The 22,592-nt window shown below is 41.1% G+C and overlaps 1 protein-coding gene across 1 annotated transcript in view; it reads right to left on the bottom strand.

Annotated features, from left to right (window-relative positions):
* LOC117428959 (serine/threonine-protein kinase STK11) overlaps positions 1–19,902 on the bottom strand; it is a 36,021-nt gene extending 16,119 nt beyond the window's left edge. Inside the window, 10 exon segments of the mRNA XM_059015206.1 lie at positions 5,428–5,485; positions 7,434–7,561; positions 8,014–8,080; positions 8,083–8,115; positions 8,118–8,148; positions 8,628–8,760; positions 9,548–9,637; positions 11,220–11,303; positions 17,900–18,882; positions 19,425–19,902. Coding sequence (XP_058871189.1) covers positions 5,428–5,485; positions 7,434–7,561; positions 8,014–8,080; positions 8,083–8,115; positions 8,118–8,148; positions 8,628–8,760; positions 9,548–9,637; positions 11,220–11,303; positions 17,900–18,189 — 914 coding nt within the window. The 5' untranslated portion in view covers positions 18,190–18,882; positions 19,425–19,902.
* Between the last annotated feature and the right edge of the window lie 2,690 nt (positions 19,903–22,592).

Below are 22,592 nucleotides of genomic sequence, written 5' to 3'. Positions count from 1 at the left end.
CACCAATAAAAATGGTTATTGTATGTGCTGGGGAAAAAAAAAGTAATGTTAAAAAAAAAGGGGTTATGCTTCAGGGCAATCTAATACTTAATCTGAACAGAGAAGCTTGCTGACTGCTGTGGTACAATACTTGCACACCTGCCAGTCAACCCATGAAACTAAAATGAATCCTGGCAGACAGTATCTTCGCAGGTTTAAATTCCAACTCCAATGATGCTGATGCGGAGAGACAAATCATCGCAAGATCGAAAATCAGAACGGCATCACCTCTGCACACCAACTCCCGCGCACCAGCCCCCCCCCCCCCCCCTCGAAATGATTCATGACTACATCGTTAATTTAGCCTTGCATGCTAGACACCTCCATTAACAGACAGGCAGGCAAAGCTGTGAACAACTCATCAATGAGATTCCTCATCCGTTCACCTTGGGGCCATATCCCACGCACAGGAAAGAAGTGGGATGAATTAAGAAGTGTTTTCTGTTAACGAGAGCGAGGCGCAAAACAGCTGATGCACCCCGAAGCCCTGATATTCCCCTAATGAATATCAAAGCCGCTCTTTACGATTCTTCTTCATTATAGCACAAGGACTGGGTGCTTGATCTGCTGGATTCCCCCTTTTCATTATTAGGAAATTTAAAAAAAAAAATGCTGAGAATTAAAAAGGGTTCTTCTGTCTTTGACACCTGTTTAAACTGCAGTGTATAAATTGCTTCCTGACAAACACTTTGGGAAACTCACAAAAGAGGGATACAGCAAAAAAAGGGGTTACAGTTTGAATATCCTCCACTCCCCTCCCGTTCTCCAGGTCAATCCAGGGATGGAAATAAAACTCCCATTGCATAGCGCTTTTATCCATTCCTGCTTTTACTAGAGAGTTTAATCGAGACACACCTGAGCTTGTTAGCTAGATATTAAACACTGCGGCTAATCAAGTTCATAGTAAAACCTGGAATGGATGAAACTGCAATGCAACAGGAGTCTTATTTCCATCCCTGCAATTTGAATCTGTTCTTTTTAAATAAACAATTTGATGAACAACTAGAGCTTTCCTGCACACTCATGCGTGTTAGTCAACCAATGCCCTTGAACACCCTCTTGGCTCATTAAAGCAAGCTTTCTCCTCAAGCGCGGGCAGTCCCCTCACCACATCATCAGAGCCGAATACACTTACAAGACACTAGATTGAGACAGATGCGTGGGCACTCCCTAAAGGAAAGGGTGAAAGCAGTAGCCATGAATCGCAGGCCGTACTTTTTTCAGTGCATTAAAATATATATCTTTGCTTTTCCACCTCCAGCTACTTAAACCCCATGCACAACTCTCTAATAAAATTACAACCCTGGTAATCAACCGCTGCCTACTCACGACAGAGAGGCCCATGCTGGTTAAGCAAGCGCTGCTTTTCTGAAAGGCGGCTTCAGTCTGACCCTTGCTCCTCCTGAACCAACAGCTTACTGTACGGGATCACAAAACTAATTTCTCTCTGGTCTCCCCTCCACTCACCTCACCGAACACACCAGCCTGTGGAAGTCATTCTTTCCCTTGTACATAATGAAGTCGTTAATTTGGAGTGTTAAATACATGAAAAACAGTAAAATAAATGAATGAATGAATGAAAGCGTACTCCTGTGTGCTTTATCACACGGTCTACACTAAAGTAACTGTGCTTTTACTGCGGTATACTGCAGTAAACTTTCATAAGGGTAGGACTGATAAAAAATGAACAGATATTAGTGTCAATGGGCCAGACAGTCCCCACCGAACAACACTCTTTCTATGCAAAGCCAGCAGAACAAGCGCAGGCAAGCTAGAGGCCTTGTGCATGAAAGTCATCAAATCTTTAATAGGTAACCCATTTAGCCAGTGGTATCTGCAGCCACCCCAACAGTGCATTAGCACTGCTGGAGGTAACAGCTGCCTCTGCAGCAACAGAAACAGCTGCTGCCACTGAGGCTACTGGAGCTGAACAGGAGCTTGAGCACTTGAGGTTAAACAGCACCCACACAGAGAGCAGAGGAGGAGAAATCCTGCTGACGGGGGACCAACAAACACCTTCAGAGATATTCACAAGATGGCACGAAGGAAGACAAGGCAGAACACTTGTATTGCAATGACTGGGAAAAAAATAATTTTATATATATAAAGTGTAAAGCCCTGACTCTCTGGAGCATGATTCCCAGACTGCAGCGACAGACCAATTACACTTTAATTTAAAAGACAATTTCAACATTTACCTTAAAAGGGAAAGTCTTGATTCACGGTTAGGCCATACTGGCAGTATGCATTGCACTATAACGTAACACGCTGCGTGTAGGGTGCCTCTTTGTTAAGAGATGTCATTTCTGAGAGATGCTTAGCAGTGCTTGCTTGATTTCTCATGCATGACTTATAACTTACTATACATAAGCCCTTTGCTTATTCACTGTTTCAAGTTTTGTTTTTAAGTCAGGCGGTGAAATTAGGGATCACAGTACAAGAAAATAGCAGAACAGATCACCCCCCCATGCCTTATATACACAGAAACGGTAGGAATTATAACCGTTACTAATAATAACCCAATTAATAGTAATGATAGCTCACAGATAGGGGTCTTTTAGAGCCACAGGGACCCTGCCACAGAAGATTCTTTTAAATGGAAAGGGCAATAACCGCTGAACTGCACAGCAACGCGCCCCCTTCTTGAGGAGAGATACCCAAGGAGCCGGGGAATTAAAAATGCATGCACTCCAGTGTGGGGCCCGAGCCAATCTCAAATCCCCCTGAACAAGAACACCTGCAAAGAGCTACGCAAGGAATTTAAAAGCCTGGCTGCCCTTTTCTCTGTTTAATATTTATGCACTGTACTTTATTTTATTGTATTTTTATTTGTGATACAGACAGAAATAGGACAGGACGAGACAAAGATAGGGGGAAAAAATAATATATTATATATATATATATATATATATATATATATATATATATATATATATATATATATATACACACATTTTTTTTAAGCTGTAAGGTAATACACTTTTCCTGTATCAGTAAAAAGCACCATTTGCTTGCCTGCTTTTTTTTTTTAACAGGAGGAATAGATGAAGGTGATGCAAGAAAGAGGTAGGTGTGAAGCAGTAATTATTTAAATAAAAAAAACACACACCTCACAGTTTAAAAGAGTTTATCCTCCCACAGAAGACGGCTCAGCAAGCGTGATCATTATTATTTTTTTCCTCTCCTTCCCCTGCAGTGGGAGAGCATGAGGAGATCAGGCGAGCGAACGGGTATGCTGCGGTCATTCGTAACCACGGCAACCGCAGGCTGCCTTTTGCAATTAACATCAGTCCTAATGTAGTCAGGCACCATCAACACTCCAGAAAAGAAAAAAGGCGCTTATAAAAAGAGACACAGAAATTCAAGCCAAAAAATAATCTTTAAATGCATTTATCGAACAATAAAGTCTGTCCAATTAGGCAGTGCCAACAGAAACAGGCAGGAATTAAAATGGGTTCTCAGACTGCAAGCTTGGGGTCCACAAGGAAAAGGCTTGCAAGCGGAAGGGTCAGACTTCGACGTTAGAAGTCCTGCTGGGAGCGACGTGTTTTTCAAACCTATGCTTCACTGAGGAAACCTGAGTCACGATAAAGGTAATGCATGCAAAAGCTTAAGATTGCATTGAGACAGAAAATATTCATTCTTCTACCTCTACCTACGTGTGTGTGCGTGTGTGCGCGCTACCTGTCTTAAAGAAGGATGACCTCACGTGTGAGACCCTGACAGTGAAAGCAGTAGGGCCATTGTCATAAGACCCGTATTGATGTCAAAATGCAGACTGTAGTCTTGTGGTTAACACACTAATTGCACTTTGCAATAACTACACATGACAGTGTTTTACATACAATTTAGAAAAGTGGTCTGACTGCTAGTGGGAAAAAATAAAATCAGGCTGGTTATTTTGCCATTTTCTTAAGATCTGGTATTGAGAACCACACCCAAGCAACCCTGTGAACCGCTGACAACTCCCCTGCTCCCTCCCCACATCCATTTACACATCTCATCATCTGCAGTTAGGGTGTAATAGGCAGATAACAGGCCATTATATTTCAAAGGGCCCCTCTGTTTAGAAATTTAAGGAGACCCGGCATCAATTTTAAAAGCCTGTCACACCTCATAAATCACATTTCATCCCTTTTGTGCAAACACACAGTAGCGACTGTAGCACAAGAAGTAGCGACTGTAGCACCTGATTTCTGTGGAGACCTGAATCCCAATAATTGGTTCGTGCAGCACGAACAGAAAAACACTGAGGCGTATTCACATGCAGATCAAACAGTCTGGTGGAGGTGGCAATGTCTAATCCCTGCGCCTCTCCCTAGCACCAAGCCAGACCTGTGCAGAGACTCGATTCCAGCAGCATGACCTGGAAGGGGGAGGCATGTTTCAGAGGGACCAGGACGCTGCAAGCTCTTCAGAGAAGGGTGTTGTGTAATGTGCTTCATCTCTAACATTAAACCACGCCTTTCCTCTCCAAAATAGCTCTGCTCCAACACCAACCAAACAACAATTTCAAGCATCGTTCAAATTGCTGGTGTAATTTCGCGGAGTACTTAAAAGGGCTTTGAAAGTACACTGAAAGTACACAGGTCACTGTGTGCACATTGGACCATGTTAAAGTTTCCTATCTATGTATTCTATTTATTTGGGCAGCAGTGTGGAGTAGTGGTTAGGGCTCTGGACTCTTGACCGGAGGGTTGTGGGTTCAATCCCAGGTGGGGGACACTGCTGCTGTACCCTTGAGCAAGGTACTTTACCTAGATTGCTCCAGTAAAAACCCAACTGTATAAATGGGTAATTGTATGTGTAAAAAAAAAAAAAAAATAATAATAATAATGTAATTGTATGTATAAATAATGTGAATCTTGCAACAATTGTAAGTCGCCCTGGATAAGGGCGTCTGCTAAGAAATAAATAATAATAATAATAATTTATAATGCATTTCAAAGTTATGGCAAAGCGACTTCTCAAACACACCACACAAGGTTTTAGAAATTCATGACCAAAGGAGATAGAAAAAAACAAAAACGTACAAATACTAAAAAGTCTTCTCAGCATCCTGTTGATAATTAGCCTGCTGATTTTGCCGGTGATACACATACCCATTATGACAGGCTAGAAAAACACACCTGTGTCAAAAACAGTTATCGTTTCAACTAGATAGTGCAAGGATTTGTCAACTGCATTTATTCCCATCTCTGTAAAATGAATCAGTGTTTTATTTTTTTTCTGAAACAGCAATAATCTAAATAAAACTAGGTTATATAACATGATCTACATCATGATCTAAATTATACCACAGTTTAAATAATTACTGCTGGGATATAAATTTAACTTGGGTATGATATTCAAATGAGCATGACACTAACAGTACAGAAAAATCCTTACTTGTGTTGTCTTATGTGTTGTATTGAGAACCTCTTTGCTGGGTCATATTCAAGCATGCCTAAAACAAACAAAAATAAATCAATCAAATTGAGAGGTTACAATCACCACAGCAACACCAACATGCACAACACTTTGTAAAAAGCACAAGTCTTTACTCTGCCAGGTGTCTGACAAAAATAGCGATTTGCAAACACCAACATATCTAATAAGTTATATTAGCATAAAGCCTGCTGTCATATATTTTTATTTTAACAATAGCGTGTCCTGCATTACACATGTATTGTTACTTCTCAATTACCCCCTATAGTTAATTATTATCATTGTCTTTTTTTAATTAGTGTAATTTACTTTCATTTGCATTGGAGATCATAGTGCAAGCATTATAGCTACAGACTGTTTAAAATCTCAGGAGGCAGTCAGTGCGGGTCTCAGAAAAAACAGGCATAAAGGGAATGGAAATAAGACTCCTGTTGCACAGCAGTTTGATCCATTCCTAATTGTTTCTACAAGTTAAATAAGGACACACCTGAGCTTGTTACCTGTACACTGTGGCTAATCAAGTTCGCAGTAGACCTAGAATGGGTGAAACTGCAATGCAATAGGAATCTTATTTCCATCCCTGTATTAAGTTCGTGGTTATAACAGGAAACTGAGATAGTTAGGGGTACTTTAACATCACTGCCTTAGACAGATCCCCAAAGCATGTCCGCAATGAAAAGGGAATATGACCACAGAAGCCACACCCAGTCCAGATGGGACATTCATAACCTATCCTGCCGACTTTGGGTAGTGGTGCCTGTGAAGAGGCTTAAGGCTAGGCTGAACTTCTCTAGTTACGACGATATTTTAGACCCTAGATATCTTACAGGCAGGAAGATTTCAGTATAATCCTTTTGTGGGGAATATATCTTTATCTTCATCAGCAGGAGTCTGGGGCAATTTACATCTTCTGGCAGTCCAGGACTGAGCCACACTCGTCTTTCCTTTGGGCTAACCAGTCATCTTCACGGATTTTATTCAAATAACCATCCTAGCACGTGAAACTGAACCACACGTAGACCTTCAATAGTCTTTGAAATTTACAGCCATCATAGTGTTCAGGCTTCTTGGGGTTAGGCAAGGGCGCAAGCAACGCGATATATTTCAGTGTCTCTCGCTAGGGAAAGGGTGAATAAGAACGAGCCCCAGTGCCGCCAGTCTCCCAGTCATCGAGACGCTGTGTGGGAGTCTGCAGTTGTATCACTCCCACCTTTCTAAGAAGGAGTCACTGAAACCTCTTCTAAAACTGTTCCGCTTCCATTAACCAGCATTGTTAATATAAAGTCATTCAAGCCAACCAGCTTTGTCAACACTATTCATAGAAGCCTGGACTAGATGGAAGCCAATCTGGAGAGGTTAATTCTAAATTCTAAAGAAGGTCTGGTGCATTGTAGCAAACGGAATAAAAAAAAATTAAAAAAAACTCCCATACTGTCAAAACAGTGCCCTCTGCTGAACTACATTATTATAGCACAATACATCGTACTTTTATGCACGAACTGCAGGGATGGAAACAAGACTCCCATTGCATAGCAGCTTAATAAGACACACCTGAGCGTTTCTATACACTGTGGCCAATCAAGGTCTTGGTAAAACATGGAATGGTTGAAACTGCTTTGCAACAGGAGTCTTATTTCCATAATCAGCTGTTATATTCAGAAATAACACTTGAGTGGCAGTGCTCACTTAACGGTGGTAAGTTAATGGTTGCTCATATTGAGACAAAAAGCCCTTTTAGTGAGCTCTGACACTCAAGTGGTTTGGAGTATGGCTGCAAGGCTTTCCACATTGTACAATATTTTGGATATAACCTGAATTTACACCTACAACAAAACAAGCAACATCAAGGTAAGATTAGTGCACCAGAACCTAGCCTCTAATGCAGATGGAAGTGTTCGGGACGGGCGAAAGTCGTCCCTTTTTAATCATTCTTTTTTTTTAGCGGTTTCAGCGTCAGAGTCCCTTACCTCTCAGCAGGTCTGACAGCAGGGGCCCGCAGTCCTCAGGAATGCTGTAGTCTCCCTTGCCAATGTTTTCAAATAGCTTATAGATGTTGTCCCCTTCGAACGGATACAGGCCGGTTGTAATGTTATATCTAAGAAAAAGAAAGGACATGGTCCAATTCATTCCTTATTTAATCAAGTACTGCATAGAAAAAAACCAACACTTTCTGAGGAGAGATGCGTGTACACACACACACAGTCGCTTTCTGACTAATCCCGGCATTATTGCATTATAAAACATTATTACATTGCAGACACTATCAATCAAGCAAATAAATTACAAAAATTGAATCTGTCCCTCCAAGATAATAGTGTTAGATAGGGACTGATTTGTTTAAAGACTTAGATTAAGGGTGGAGTGGATAATAAACCATTTACTACCCTCCTGCATTACCGAACTACAGCCTCACCAGTCTTACTCCATAAATCAGTAACAAGTCAATTTTCGTTCGCAACCAAAGTTTCAATAGCCACTACAGCTCAATCTATAACTAGTTAGTTAAAACAAAGAGGTACACTTGATTTTAGTTGTATTTTCACTTACAGCGTGACACCAGCGGACCAAATGTCCACTTTGAACCCCGAAAACGTGTCCAAGCCGTTGGCTATTTCGGGGGCTGGAATGCTGGTGACCCTTGACTTGTCTACACGTGTCGTCCTTTGCAAACGGATGCAACGCCTGGGGAGGGGGGGGGGGGGGGGGGGGGTGGGGGGGGTGGGGGGGGGGAACAAATTTACAAATCTGGTTTTGAAAAGTCACTGCTAAACTAACTAACCCAGGGATGGAAATAAGACTCCTACTGCATAGCAGTTTCACCCATTCCAGGTTTTAATACAAGCTTGATTAGCCTCAGTGTGTACGCAGCAAGCTCAGGTGTGTCTTGTTAAAACTGCTATGCAATAAGTGTTTATTTCCATCCCTGCAACGACTCTAAATTCTGTAGCTATGGTAGATGTTTTATATATAAAATGACTTGTGTACAATGTTGAAATGTAGATTTAGCCTAGGAGAGAAAATTTTAGCTGCGTATTTAGTTTTCAAGACATCCCCAACCCTCCAAAGCAAATGTGTTTCGCCACTGAAAGAGACCATAGTTCTCTTTAATTAAACGTTTTTAATTAAACCAGGCCCCGGAGTAAGGCCCATTCATATCATACCTCAGCCACTCCCAGATCAGAGATCTTCAGAGTGCCGTCTGTCGTCAGCAGGAGATTCCCTGGTTTAATGTCTTTGTGGACAATTCCCTGGCTGTGCAAATATTCTAAACCATCGATTAGCTGGCAGAAGTACCTGCGAAATGCAAAACAGAGCAGAACACCAAGTGAGACAGGCAGCAATTCCAACGGTAGTTTGTGTTAAATCACATTCTGTACAAGGGGTCTTACAATTCATCATGCAGCAATGAATCAGACACTTTCTTTACATGATACATCACATCGTACTAAAGGTATGTAGTCTTTGTATTGTGATACAAAACCAAAAGCGCAAACAGAGCTAATTTCAGTTCACCAATGGTTCTTGAATTAAGGGTGTTTTATAAGTGGTATGGGATACATACTCTCCCTATCCCATTTCATTTTAGATCATTTAATGTTGCTATGCATCATACAAATAGTCAATCTGGACCAGTACTGTGATATGTGTATATATATATATATATATATATTGACCTCCTGCATTTCGTGATACGTACTGTATCGTGACATTAGAGTCACCACACCTATTCTGTGCATCGCGCACCTGAGGTCAGGGGCGTTAATCTATTTACATGAACACTGATCTTAGTTTTACTACAGCAAATAAAATGCAGACTTCGGGACGTTTCACATTTAAACACAATCTAAGAACAAAGAGTACTGTCCTGGCTCTGCGTGGTTTAGCACTAAGTTGTAGAACAGGAGCTTGAGCTGATCTGAAATGCAACAGCAAATCACTAAAACATGAAAGGTCTGACCACAAAGTTTCATTATAGGACAAAATAATTAGACTCCAATGAATGGAACCCACTAGAGAAATCAGGGTGTATTCTGCTGGCTGATGTTCAGGATTATAGGTGTTAAAATGGTACAATACTCACCCGTGAGTCTGAAATACTGGAAAGCATTTTTCGGGAACACTGTCTAGCATTTCCTGCATTCCACATACACAATACTCCATTACCATATACGTACAGGAAGGGTTAAGAAAACCATGTGGAATATCACTAGCATCCTACACAAATAAACATCTATTCAAACAAGATGTTATACATTAACGGAAACCAAGACAGTGCGATTCACCATAGGGAATCATTATGTAAGTTCACCACTGTAAATTTGCGAGAATTGAAAATGCAGAGAATTGAATCTCACCCCTCGCTCCCTCCCTCAAACCAAGACTGATTCTGATGCTAGGAATGCAATAATGACTGCGAGGGTCATTTTAGCCGGTATGACAAGCTGTTACGAATTCTTAAAAGGAAGGAAGGACAAGAAAAAACAGTGTGCCACTCACAGGAAAACATGGAGCTGTGCCAACTAATCTTTGAAGGCTAGATGGTTTTTTTTTTTTTTTTTTTTTTTTTAATTAGACTTGACAAACTGCAGAAATCAACAAGTTACAAAAAAAAAAAAAAAAAAGACAAAAAGGGGAAAAATGTACTTCTAGCCACAAAGACAGAGATGCTTGAAATCAACTACGCAAGTAAAAAAAGCCTTGAAATGAATATCAAGCTGACAGCATACAATTACTTCAGATCATTTTCTCTACAGCACACCCCCTTCTTTTTTTCTTTTTACAGGAAGCCAATAAGCAGACTTTTCACCAACACAGCAGATATTCTCGATCAAGGCAAGTGTGTTTTTATAATGAACACAAGTACATGAACAACTAATAAAGGAAAAAACAGAATGCTTGGTGTAGTAGGAAAGAAAAATGATAATTATTTATTTTATTTAAATTATGAAAAGCTCCTGCTCCAGCTAGCCCAGAACAGTCAAACTAGGATGACCCTTCCTTTCCCCCCCCCCCCCCCCATGTCTCATTCCTAAAATTCTAGGTGATGCAAATTTATGGCCACATCTGTACAGTGCAGGGTGTGGGTTGTAATAGACTGGGCTGTTGCTGAAGGTTACTGCTGCAGCAAGTAAACAGAGACCTCCAGTGGCCACAAGGAGACACTGCAGCAAGTTAACTTGCAGCTATTGAACTCATGCAGTGGAGCCCAAGGCTTGTTTATCAGAGGCCTCTTGGAAATCAAAGTAAATGTACATTAATGACACGAGTGGTTCAGATTCTCATGTATTACATTAAACGTAATTTAAGGGCTATCTGCAATACAACGTGAACACTGATTGAGCCGTTGTGTTACAATTTGCAGGCAACGCAGGTTCAACATGCTTTACTAATAATTGCTAGGAATTCATTTAAAATTAACTTTAATGCAATAGCTTTAAAGAACGAAAATTACAAACACTACAAATGATTATTTTAAATGGCTTGAAAATTCAATCATTAATTAGCGGACATTAACTAAAGCAATAGACTATCCACATTTAAAATGACTTTAAATAAACGATGAATTAGTAGAAAGAAAAAGGTTGCTTTGAAGTTAATTTAGGTCAGAAGTAGTGAAAAAAGCAGAAGAGTGTGCTGTGAATTAGTTAAACTACCAGGATAATATTGGAGGTAGGTTATAACTGGTAATTTTACCAAGACATATCCTAGACAAAGATGTTCTTCAACAGTGTCAAGGTGGTGATAAAGGATATATTTTCTGCTTCTCTTCGTTGTACAGCACGTCGACCAACTGAATCACATTTTTGTGCCTCAGTCTCCGTAGCAGCTGGATTTCTCTGAAAGAAACAAAAGGAAAGATAAATCTGGTGAGGAAAACAAAACGAAAAAACAACAAGCAATTTACCAAGGTTTTTTTTTTTTTTTAATGCAATGTGCACAACTGTTTGTGAAAGGAAAAACGTCAATTCTTCTGACCGTCAGCCAGTAGTTGCTGTTCTAAACAATTTTCCAGAAACCCAAATATGATGCCTGGTACTACACTGGGACAAAACCAGTTAGCTAGCTAATTTCAGATTCCAAACCTCCCATTGCTTTGCAGTTTGATCCAATCCTGGTTTTGCTAAGAGTTTAATAAGACACACCTGAGCTTGTTACCTACGCACTGTGGCTGATAAAGTCTGTAGTAACATCTAGAATGGGTAAAACTGCTATGCATCAGGAGTCTCATGTACATCCCTGACATGCATCAAAAGGTCACTGGCCTCAGTAATTTTATTTCTTACACTGCTGTCCACGGTGATGATAACTAGTGTTTTGCAAGACGGGGCACTCCCTCAGTTTCATAACATGCGAACGCACCGTACTCTGCAAAGATTAATTACACAAGGCTTCCTGGGTAGGGTTTCCTTGTGTCTTGTAATTCTCTGTGACATTTGTTTGACATGTGGTATGAAATATCTATGAAGGACAGCTAGGATGATCCCAGGACTTAAATGACATGAGCTATGAGGACAGGTTAAAAGCCTTAAAGCTCTTCAGCTGAGAATAAAGAAGGGAAAGTGGGGACTAGGGTATCAGACATACTCAAGAGATATTCTCTGGTGAAGAGCTGAGCCAGAATTGAACATAAACAAACTACAGCACAAGAGAAGGTGACAGTGCAGCCAGGTACATCAGGTATATCGTGACTGTATCAGGGATATACTGTGGCACTGGGTTAGACAGCACAGAGGTCAACTGCTATGCTATCGAGGAATTCCAGCTAGTGGATGCTACTCAGAATTCAGGCATCTAGAATTCAGAAAGCTGAGTTTACCTGGAACAAACTGAATCTACACAAAAAAAAACACACTGACCGATGACCTTGACTTGTCTGGACCTCCCTGTGCCTTTAGTGTCCAACCACAGCAGCAAGATTATAACTGCAAGCGGTAACAGGAAGCACCTTGGGTTATCTGGGCTAAAAAACTCCCAAATACAAGGGGTTACTGAGGTTTTTCAAAAGCTCATGCATTCCAAGCTGTAGTTAAGATAAGGCAGAAGCCCTATTACTCTTAACAGTCAAGTTAGTTTGCATAGGTTCTCTGTGTATATGCATTATAAAAAGCAGCTAGCAAGTTAAATGCCAGGCTAAAAAAAGAGAGGACAGTTGTTTTTAATCTGTTTAGCCAGAATGATTTAAAATAAATCTTGAGAATGGTATGGAAATCCAGGTGAAGATGAATACCTTTAACAAACTGTACTAACCATTTTTGCTTTTGCATTTATTTGTGGTGTGCATTAGAAGTCTAAAATAAAAAAAATGGGCAGACTGATCGGTTGCCATCTCTTTTGTAAACCTATCTTAGGGCAGGTAGCAGCACAGGCTGTACTGTGTCTATTGGTAGGTAGAGAGAGGGAGAGAGAAGCCGACAGGCAGCAATATTCATCTTCAGCAGTTATTGCCCAACAGTCAAAACTGAGTGTGTCCACCCCAACGTTCCCACTTCAAATGGAGCTTGCAAAGCATTAGCGCACAATGTCGGAACGGCTTGCGGGGCGATCTTAGAAAACACTGCCTGCAGCGTGCAGCACAAATGAAATCTACAAGATGGGTTTCTTCTGTAACTAGCTTCTCGATTGCATTGTGGCAATTAAGAGTATTCACTAGAGTACAGTACGTCTGGTATTAGGTGCACAGTGACCCCGGGAGCGCAGTTACTTTTAAACAGTACCTTTTCTCATCCTTAACAAGCAACTGTGTGGATTGCAGCAGAGAGGAGTAGTGGTTAGGGCTCTGGACTCTTGACCGGAGGGTCGTGGGTTCAATCCCAGATGGGGGACACTGCTGCTGTACCCTTGAGCAAGGTACTTAACCTAGATTGCTCCAGTAAAAACCCAACTGTATAAATGGGTAATTGTATGTAAAAATAATGTGATATCTTGGAACAATTGTAAGTCGCCCTGGATAAGGGCGTCTGCTAAGAAATAAATACAAAACAATAATAACCTTCCATTTATCCAATCGGCAAGATTTACTATTCATGCTTTCGCTTCAATTCAACTGTATGAATAATACTCCTTAATGAAAAATTCTAAATTAACGTACAAGTTTATCTCAAATATCTACAACAATTTGAAAGTACATGGGGGTGAAGCTAACTAAATATGATCCAGTATTAACCTAATAGCTGTGCTGAAACGGATCTTGCCTTTTAAGTTTCCAAATCTTCAACCACACAGGCTTGCAGAGCCCAATCAATTTTGATGCGGTTTCACTGGTTTTGGTTCAATAGGATAATCGATAACTGAACCCAGAGTGTTTAAAATAATGAATTGAGTTTAAGCAGCGTACAGAGGTGCGCAGTGTGTGTACGGCAAGTTGAAACAGATTGCCTGTTGTGCGTCCTGCCTCACGGTATTTAAATGGGAACAGACTTCAATTAAATACACAGACTAATCACTGTAAAACTATTTTAGTATTTTGAATACCAGCCCGCAGTTACAGTAGCTGAAGTTTCTGGATGCCATCCGAGTCATCTTGCATGTTATATAACTGACCCCCTTTCACGCCGAATTGGTTTTAATATGTGAACGGAAGAGCAGGAGGAGGTGGGAAAAGCAGCCAAACCACATGGATTTTTAAACCAGCTTTAATCAATATATATTTCTGCATCTTTAAGTCCCTTCTGCGTTTGTTCCAGGAGTCCAGTTTATTGTACAGCGAACATCTGCTGTGTCAAGTCAGAGCAAAATTGGCTAGAGCGCAGCAGTTTACAGATCCCACATACAGTTCTACAGCATGCTAAATTAAAACGACCATTACTCATGCTGATAAAAAAGGGAAGCTTTGGGATTTAGTAAAAGTGAGCAGAGATTAAAAATAGCTTCTAGTATTTTATAGCAATTCAATACACAAACACACACTGACCACTAGAGTTAGAAACTAAAAGTGGCAGGGCAGCTGTGCCCAGTTAAAGGCTTTTGAACTGCCCTCATTTACTACTGGTTTGGCGCTGCCACTGGGACAGAACCAGATCTGGTATTTATTTGTACATTTATTCCCAAAAATATAATACATACACAACCACCGCGTACAGAACACACATACTAAAAAGTGTTTAAAGTTTCCCTTTCCACCCCAATTACTTTTTACAGCACATGTTAAACCTTCACTGCCAAACTCGGGCTCCGCTGAACTGCACGCACTTGTTCGTTTCTTTACAAACAACTTGACACACACGTTTACTGTATTTCACACAACAACAAAATCTAAAAAAAAAAAAGGACCCATCTATCTAACACAGGTGTGTACGATAATCTTGATGTTAAACACAGAGGTCAGGGGCAGCTTGATTAACCTTGAATACAATGCTGGTACAGCCAGGGATTGAAAACAAAGAGCAGAGTACAACACAGTACATAAAAATGGTTTAGAAGTATGGACAAAATGATGAATATATAAAACTACACATTTTAAATAAATATATAAATATATGTACGTAAACAAAAAAGCTTATAAAAGGTTTAACTGAGTTGTAAATAAATAAAGGCAAAACCAGGCAAAAGCATTGCAAGGGTGTAGCAATGAAAAGCCTTGTTTTAAGCAGTTATGCAATACCACACCATCCTACTGCTGCGCCACTCCTTAATCCAACCCGTTGTGGCTGCCTTCGCAGAGTGGAATGCAGACACAGAAATGTTCTGAATGAAGAGAGTGCTGTACTAGTAAAATCAAAACCATGCCCATATGAGGAGAGGCTGCACAAAGAGGTGCGGAAAAACTGCACATTACTGGATCCACAGCCAACGTATTATTGCATTACTACATCATTGTAGATGTAACTTGTTGCATCCTATTTCATATTGTATTCTATTAGTATTATTGAACTCACTGTAAACTACACTATTTAAATATGAATCTTGCATTATAACCCTGTAGTGCCATGCAACACCTGTGAGTCGCCTTGGATAAAGGTGCCTACCAAATAAATAAATAACAATGCCTACACCAAGCTCGTACTCTGTCTGGAAGTTTAGTGCATGAAAAAACAGTTTCCAACTTCAAAAGGCCAGGTATTTCTTGAAGACAAATTACACTGCACACTCAATCTGTAATCTGCAGTCCAATATCAACCTATCTGAACGTTTTCAAATGATTTTTGATAGTTCTAAGTTTAGCACTACGGAGTGTTTAACAGGTTATGGATAAAAGATACAGAGACCCCAATTTTCTGTTCAGGCTTCTGCATTCTTCCAGAATTAGCCTGCTACTGTATCTAGAACACAGATCCGACTGGCAGTCCAGTTTGCTTTAATGATTACACCTTCCCCCCCTTCTCCGCTTTGTACTTATTTAGCCACCCAAGCAGGCTACTACTTGCAGCAGTAAGGGGATTACGGTGAGATCATGAAGCCGTGTACATAGGCTAACTTAAGAACCAAACCATACAGGATACCGCATCTCAAAAGAACAGAACTGCAGCACACGCAACACTAAAGAAAGTCGCACTGCTAAATACCTCCATTTCGCATGAACACAAATGTTACGGTACGTTTCATCTCTGACCTTTAAGACAGTGCTTCAAAGCCTGCTGATGCGGTGGTGGCAATCCCTGTGTAGACCAAACGGTTGATGAAACTAATGACAGGACTTGCTAAATACTCACCAGCAGTATCAAAGGGCCTTTTGCCCACAGGTTTTCTAAAAAGGAAGGGAGCAGGGAAGGGTGGAGGGGGCTCAGAATGTCAAGCAGATGGCACCACATCGAAGTATTATTCTGCAGCACAGCGATCAGTCACTTTAATAGCTTCTAGCGTCTTCCTCACAGACCGGCTGTTTGTTAAGGAGTGTAATCAGTTCCTCAACTCCTTCAAAACACATTTACAGCAAAATCTCGGTCCAGCTCGAGGCAAATATATTTTCAAATCAGATCAAACGCTGGAGAGTGGTTCTCTTCATTAGGGCGACCAATCACAAACCAGAAAGCATGCCTAAGAATAGCACCAAATGAGGAGCTACATCATTATAGTGTAAAGAATATCTACCGTTAAGTGTCATCACAATCAAATAACCAGCGATATCTAAAAAGGCAACATTGGGTCTGAACTTGCAGACATTTCAAAGTCACAGCTACTTCATGAAAAGTTCCTGCTGCTGCTTCCTGGTACCTAATCACTTCGTGCTAGCAGCAGATCATGTGCAGCCTACAGCACAGCTACCAGGATGCAGCATTTTAGTGCTGCAGGGATGGAAATAAGACTCCCACCGCACAGCAGTTTGATCCATTCCTGGGTCTACTATAAGTTTAATAAGACACCTGAGCTTGTCACCTAGACTGTGGCTAATCAAGCTGGTATTAAAATATGGAATGGAAGTCTTATTTCCAACCCTGCATTGTATTTGAAATATTTACATAAACTGAACTGAACATTAATCAAATGATTGTCAGCAACAAGTGATTTGAATAAAACAAAGAGGCAATATGGATTTGATGCATTTGTTAACAATATTTGCCTTGTATCAATTTCAAACAGCAACTGTTTAACTTGCTTAAGTAAACTTGCCCTATTCCTGTTACCCAGGTAAACTACCCTCAACAATAAATCAAGCAGGCCTGGCAGTGATTTACACTTACCTTTATCTTAGCAACAAGTACAGCACTCGAGAGAACAGGTAACAGATGTGCCAAACAGAGTTCTAAAATCAATCCTGAACTTAACAGGGACCCAATGTAGTGATTTTAGAACCGGAGTCATGTATTGTGAACAGCGAGTGCAAGGAAGCCCTGTGGCTGCAGCATTTTGAACCAGTCGAAGCCGACAGCGTTTAGAATCAGGAAGGCCAGCAAACAAAGCATTGCAGTAATCTAGCCGAGACCAATACATTTTTCAGTGTTTAGGACTGGGCAGATAAGTGATTCATCCAATCAGAGCTGGACCAAAAGAAAAAAACAACACATGAACTACACATTTGTGTGAAAGTAAATTTTGAAAGTAAAAGTGCCACAGCCAGATCGCTCCTGATTTTGGCCAAACAAAAGTTCAACTAAAAAACTATGAAACCAGAAACAGCCTACACAAAACCAACAGAGAAGGCAAGGGTTTCAAGTGGGCCCTATTGCTGGAATGAACTTCAATACATTGGTGTCTACATGCTGTACCAAGGATGGAAATAAGACTCCTATTGTATAGCAGCTTCATCCATTCCAGGTTTTAATACGAGCTTGATCAGCCACATACAGGTAACAAGCTCAGGTGTGTCTTATTAAACTCATAGTGAAACCAGGAATGGATCAAACTGCTGTGCAATGGGAGTCTTAGTCCCATCCCTGCAACACTAAAATGTTGCATCCTGGTACCTGTGCTGTAGGCCACACATGACCTGATTGCAGCTAGGATGAAGTGAGGAGTCTTACATGCATTTCCATCCCTACCGTACTGCTGTCCTTACTTTTTGACGTTGGCTTCCCCGTTGGGAATCCTCCTCAGCTTCTTCTTCTTCAGGATCTTGACGGCCCTCCTGCAGAGGGTATCCGAGTCCAGCATCTCCTTCACTTTGCCGTAGGAGCCCTCCCCGAGCAGGTCCCCCATCAGGTACTTCCCAATCAGCTTGGCCCGCTTGCGCCGTGGCTGGTAGATGACCTCCGTGGAGTCAATGCGGTGGATGAAGGTGTCCATCCCCATCGACATCAGCTCATTGTCAGTCAGGTAGTCCAGCTGCTGGGGTTCATCCAGGTCCATTTTCACCCTAGGTCCGGCACGTGCCCTACTGGTTCCAGTTCTGCACACAAAATCCTCTCAGAGGAAATATCCCTCTCTTTTACTCTTTCTGGTAGTCGTCCCAGTTGGTTCTGCCAATAGTACCGATTTCCAACCCAGAACCTTGGTGCCCTGTTGCAATCAGTTGTGTCTTTGTGGTGTTAGAATGACCCACTACTGTACAATACAATATATAATACTTGACAGGGTATAAACAGATAGCCTTTTCAGCAGGAGCTCAGTTCAGACAGCCCTTGGTATTCACATTAATACTATTTAGTTCTGTATATTTTTTTTGTGGCCTTGAATCCCTCCAAGGTGTTTTTTTATTTGGTTGAGGTTACAAATTATACAGTACTAAATCACTGCTCCACAGTCAAATGAACTTGCAGTGCTATCAGTGCCACATGCAGCCTCTTATAATTCAAGTACCAGGCCCAGGGGGTTCAATCAAAGGGTTTAAACACTTTCAGACTTGGTTTGCAGGTGCACTAACAGACTTCTTTGGTATTGTGGTATTGATTCGGGAAGATTTGCAACGGGGAAAGACCCCCTCTCTTTCTCCGGAGCCAAAATCGTGGGATTACTACTGTAAACACAAAACAGCCAGCCGTCAGTCAGTCAGTCAGTAATATCCACCAATAACTGACAGGTCAGTTCCACTACAGCTGTGACCTAGAAATAAATAAATAAATACACACACAAATGAATAAACAAATAAAACTTGCAAAATGGACACAATATAAAAGTAGGACTGGTTCTAAATGATAATGCCAAGTCTGTGGGGAACTTTTTCACACTGCGTTACATTATTAATTACACCCTGGCATTAAAAGTGAACATGATCTGACTAACTTAGGAGTGCAACAACTAATACTAATAGCCAATGTCTGGCTCCAGTTTAATACTTTGCTTATACTCGACTGACATACAACTATGTAAATTATAAAGATAACACACAACGTGCTTTCTATTTTTTGATGTGCTTTGAACTCGTTAACACAGACCAATAAGATAACAAACAACACATTCCTTTATGTGCTGATAAGGCCGTCCTACCAAGACCAGTTAATACATGCTCTCTTATTCCAAGCGTACTTCTAGTATACCGAATAATACCTACAGTTTGAATGTACCCAGTGCAGTTATTTTAATATGCACTTGATTTACAGCTACATTACAATACTAATTAATAAATAAAAATTAAAAATTCTTACCCAGTCTGGCGTGCAGCAGATGCTACATGAATGCCTTTATTTTCTGTTTAAGTTTAACTCCATCATATTCCGTCGCTTAAGCGGTTTAATTATTTATTTATTTATTTATTTATTTATTATTATTATTATTAATGTAAACGTATTATCTTCCGTTTACAGAAACTGAAGACCGTACCATCTCTGGATTCTTTCGCGAAAACTGAAGTCTGGTATTACTGAATAGTATTTATTAAATACGATGCCAAGAACCAGCGTACCTGCCGTCCGCAGGTTTAGCGCACAGAGCTTATTTTATTTCTGTTTCTATTTCTGTTTCTTGGACTCCCCTCGGCTTCGGTGTTGTCGTTTTGATTGTAAAAGATTCGCTGTCCTGTAAACCACAGCTGCTGTCAGGCTGCCGCCATCTTGATTACCTCCCCCCTTTTACTCCAGTCTCAAACACCAACCTCACGTAGGCGCGTCAACATGGCAACCGGAGGCGTGCGCTTTCATTGGCGCTGACGTATGACATTCACCTAGAGGTGCACCCCCTTGTGGGCGGAGCAGTAGAAAGCGAAACTCTAATTGGTCATTCTCGAGATGCTCAAAAAGGCTTTCCACCCCCACCAGGCTTTTACAATGGGGGTTGGGTGTGGGGTATGTTTTGTTTTGACGCACTGGCCCGTCGCAGCACACAGTAATATCCCATAGAAAGTGTCCTGAGGGCATCAGGTTTAGGGTTAGGGTTAGGGTTTAAGGTTAGGTTTTAGGGCTGGGGTTGCTTAAGGTTAGGGTTGGGTTAGGGACAGGGTGGCTTGATTTAGTTATATAAACACGCTGGGAAGCGTACTGAAATATTGTGTAAACATTGGGGGAAAAACAAACAAACAAAAAACTAAGAGGCAAAATAAAGCCACTTCCTGTAAAATTGCAGGAAGGTATTATTATTATTATTATTATTATTATTATTATTATTATTTGCTGGTCTTACCTCAATGCAGTGTACAGGCGTGCAAGTAGCTACAAAGCACACACTACATGGAGCTAAGCGGCAGTGTACTTCCAATCTAGAGATTTTAGAATCTGTGGCCCCGCGTGTAAAACCCAACAGTGTCAAAATAAAATAAAAGTTTCTGTATGTTTTATTGATTTAATTTTGATTGATTGTATTCCCAGGGCAGGCACGCTTGTGCTGGATATTCGTTCAGTGAGAAGACGACTTCACTTTGTCATTTCCAGTACCAAACTAACCTACTGCATATACTGTAGTTCACATATACAGTAGTCTGCTTCTTAGATACGACCTGTTAAAGGCGTTGACTTAATCTCGGCTTTTCTATCGCTGCTGCTCCTCATTTACTGTGCTTAAAATAGCCATGCCTGTGTCTGTGGGTGTGTGCGTACATAACGAACGCGAGCCTTGCACACGGAGTCTCACTATAACTTGTAAGCCTAACACATTGATAATGATGCAAAGCATGTTTATGTAAATCATTCATCCAGGGTCTACATATTACAAGCATGGGAGCTGTTGTCAAAATGCTTAACAGCTGTGCACATGGCAGGGTCTTGCGGTGACAGCCCAGCATTACATTTCCTTTGAGTCATCTACATGTGTTGTTATTTAGATATATCCACATTTTATAACTCTCAGTAAGCATAGTTACAGGGGAAATACACTGGGGTTGGGGCTCAGTGCTAAAACCACCTCTCTTCAGAGATTTGCCATTTGGGAGTCTTTTCAGAAAAAGGGCATAGGTTGGCAGGCCTGGTGTATACTGATTTAAACAGAAACACTGCAGTAAGGAGTTATACAAAACACACAGAACTGGATAATAAGCAGTCGGGAAGTGAAAACTATTCTGAAAATGTAGGTTATTTTCTCTTTACGAGGTCCGGGGTTCAGATGTCAGCTCAGCTACTCACTCTGGGTGTCTTGCAGCGCCCTGTTCTTGGTGGTCAGTGATGTCAAGAACCGGCCACTCGGATCGTGTAAAGGTAAACAGAAAGAATGGCATTCTCGACAGCATGCGACAGCCTGAGCCTTTGGTCTACACAGGAGGAATGAATCGCCATATGGCTATTTTCAAACTGCTAGAGCTCTGTGCAATGATGGTATGTATCTGTTATGGTGCGTTGATGTGGTAAACTTACTATTCAATCACCCTGTACATAAACAGCACAAACAATATGTTGACCATGTGCTTGACAATTAGCTGTGTACCGTAAATTGTCCAGCTCTAATAATAATCTTGAAGGAAGTGCCCCCCCCCCCCCCCGTAATTGGAATCAGCAGCCCAAGCCCTTTATAATCATGGCCAATGAGCTGAGACTGTGTACTCCTATCAGACGTAGCCCCAAGCCAGGCATTGCTTAGGCTAATTTTGGCCTCTGTGCAACAGCAAGGAGATGAGAATAATAACAAGCTGAGTTAATGACATTTTCTAACCCGACTCCTGCAAAAACACAGCTGGAGTCAGGCTTCTTATCTAACAGTGCTGTCTACAGCAACCGCACCACTGCATGCAATTCATTGCTTTGGGTGCATTCTTTCCTAATGTTTCTTCTTAATGTGCTTCTGCTTCGGTGACTGTGGTTTTCATTAACCATTCCTAGTAGTCACCAATGCTAAAACATTTTTGGTGGGGTTAGAATAACACATATCCCACCCAGTCATTCTGCAGTGGTCTGCATTTGGGGTCCCATTTGTTGAATAATTTGCATGGAGGGATATTTAGCAAGGAGTGAGAATAAAAGGGGCAACTAATGTCCCAGCCCCGAGCACCACAAACCAGCAGGGGTGGTTGAATACTTTGAGTCACAGGAATATTATGCAATCGAAAGGCTCACCTAAAATGTATGTAGCTTCAAATCTTTAAAAAAAAAAAGCCGTTGCTTTCTTACACTTTCCCTATGAAGCGTCTGCAGTGAGGGGTTCTAGCTGAACAGTCACATTGTTGCCTGATTTGAACGATCAATCTCGGTGCTCAAAGCCAGGTAGCGGCAGATTTCGAAACAAACCCAGACCCAATCAAAATGTCTGCTAACCCCATAAAGCACCATCATGAAAATTACATCGGAAATTGCTTAAAACATCCAACAATGCCTGGATTGAATTCCTCAGCAAAACGCTGGGGAAGGAAAATAAAGAAACAAAATAATAGTGGTCACGTCTTTTTGCTCCCGGCT

Source organism: Acipenser ruthenus, chromosome 49 (genome assembly GCF_902713425.1).
Source record: "Acipenser ruthenus chromosome 49, fAciRut3.2 maternal haplotype, whole genome shotgun sequence".
NCBI lineage: Eukaryota > Metazoa > Chordata > Actinopteri > Acipenseriformes > Acipenseridae > Acipenser > Acipenser ruthenus.
This window is presented reverse-complemented; position numbering and strand designations above follow the sequence as displayed.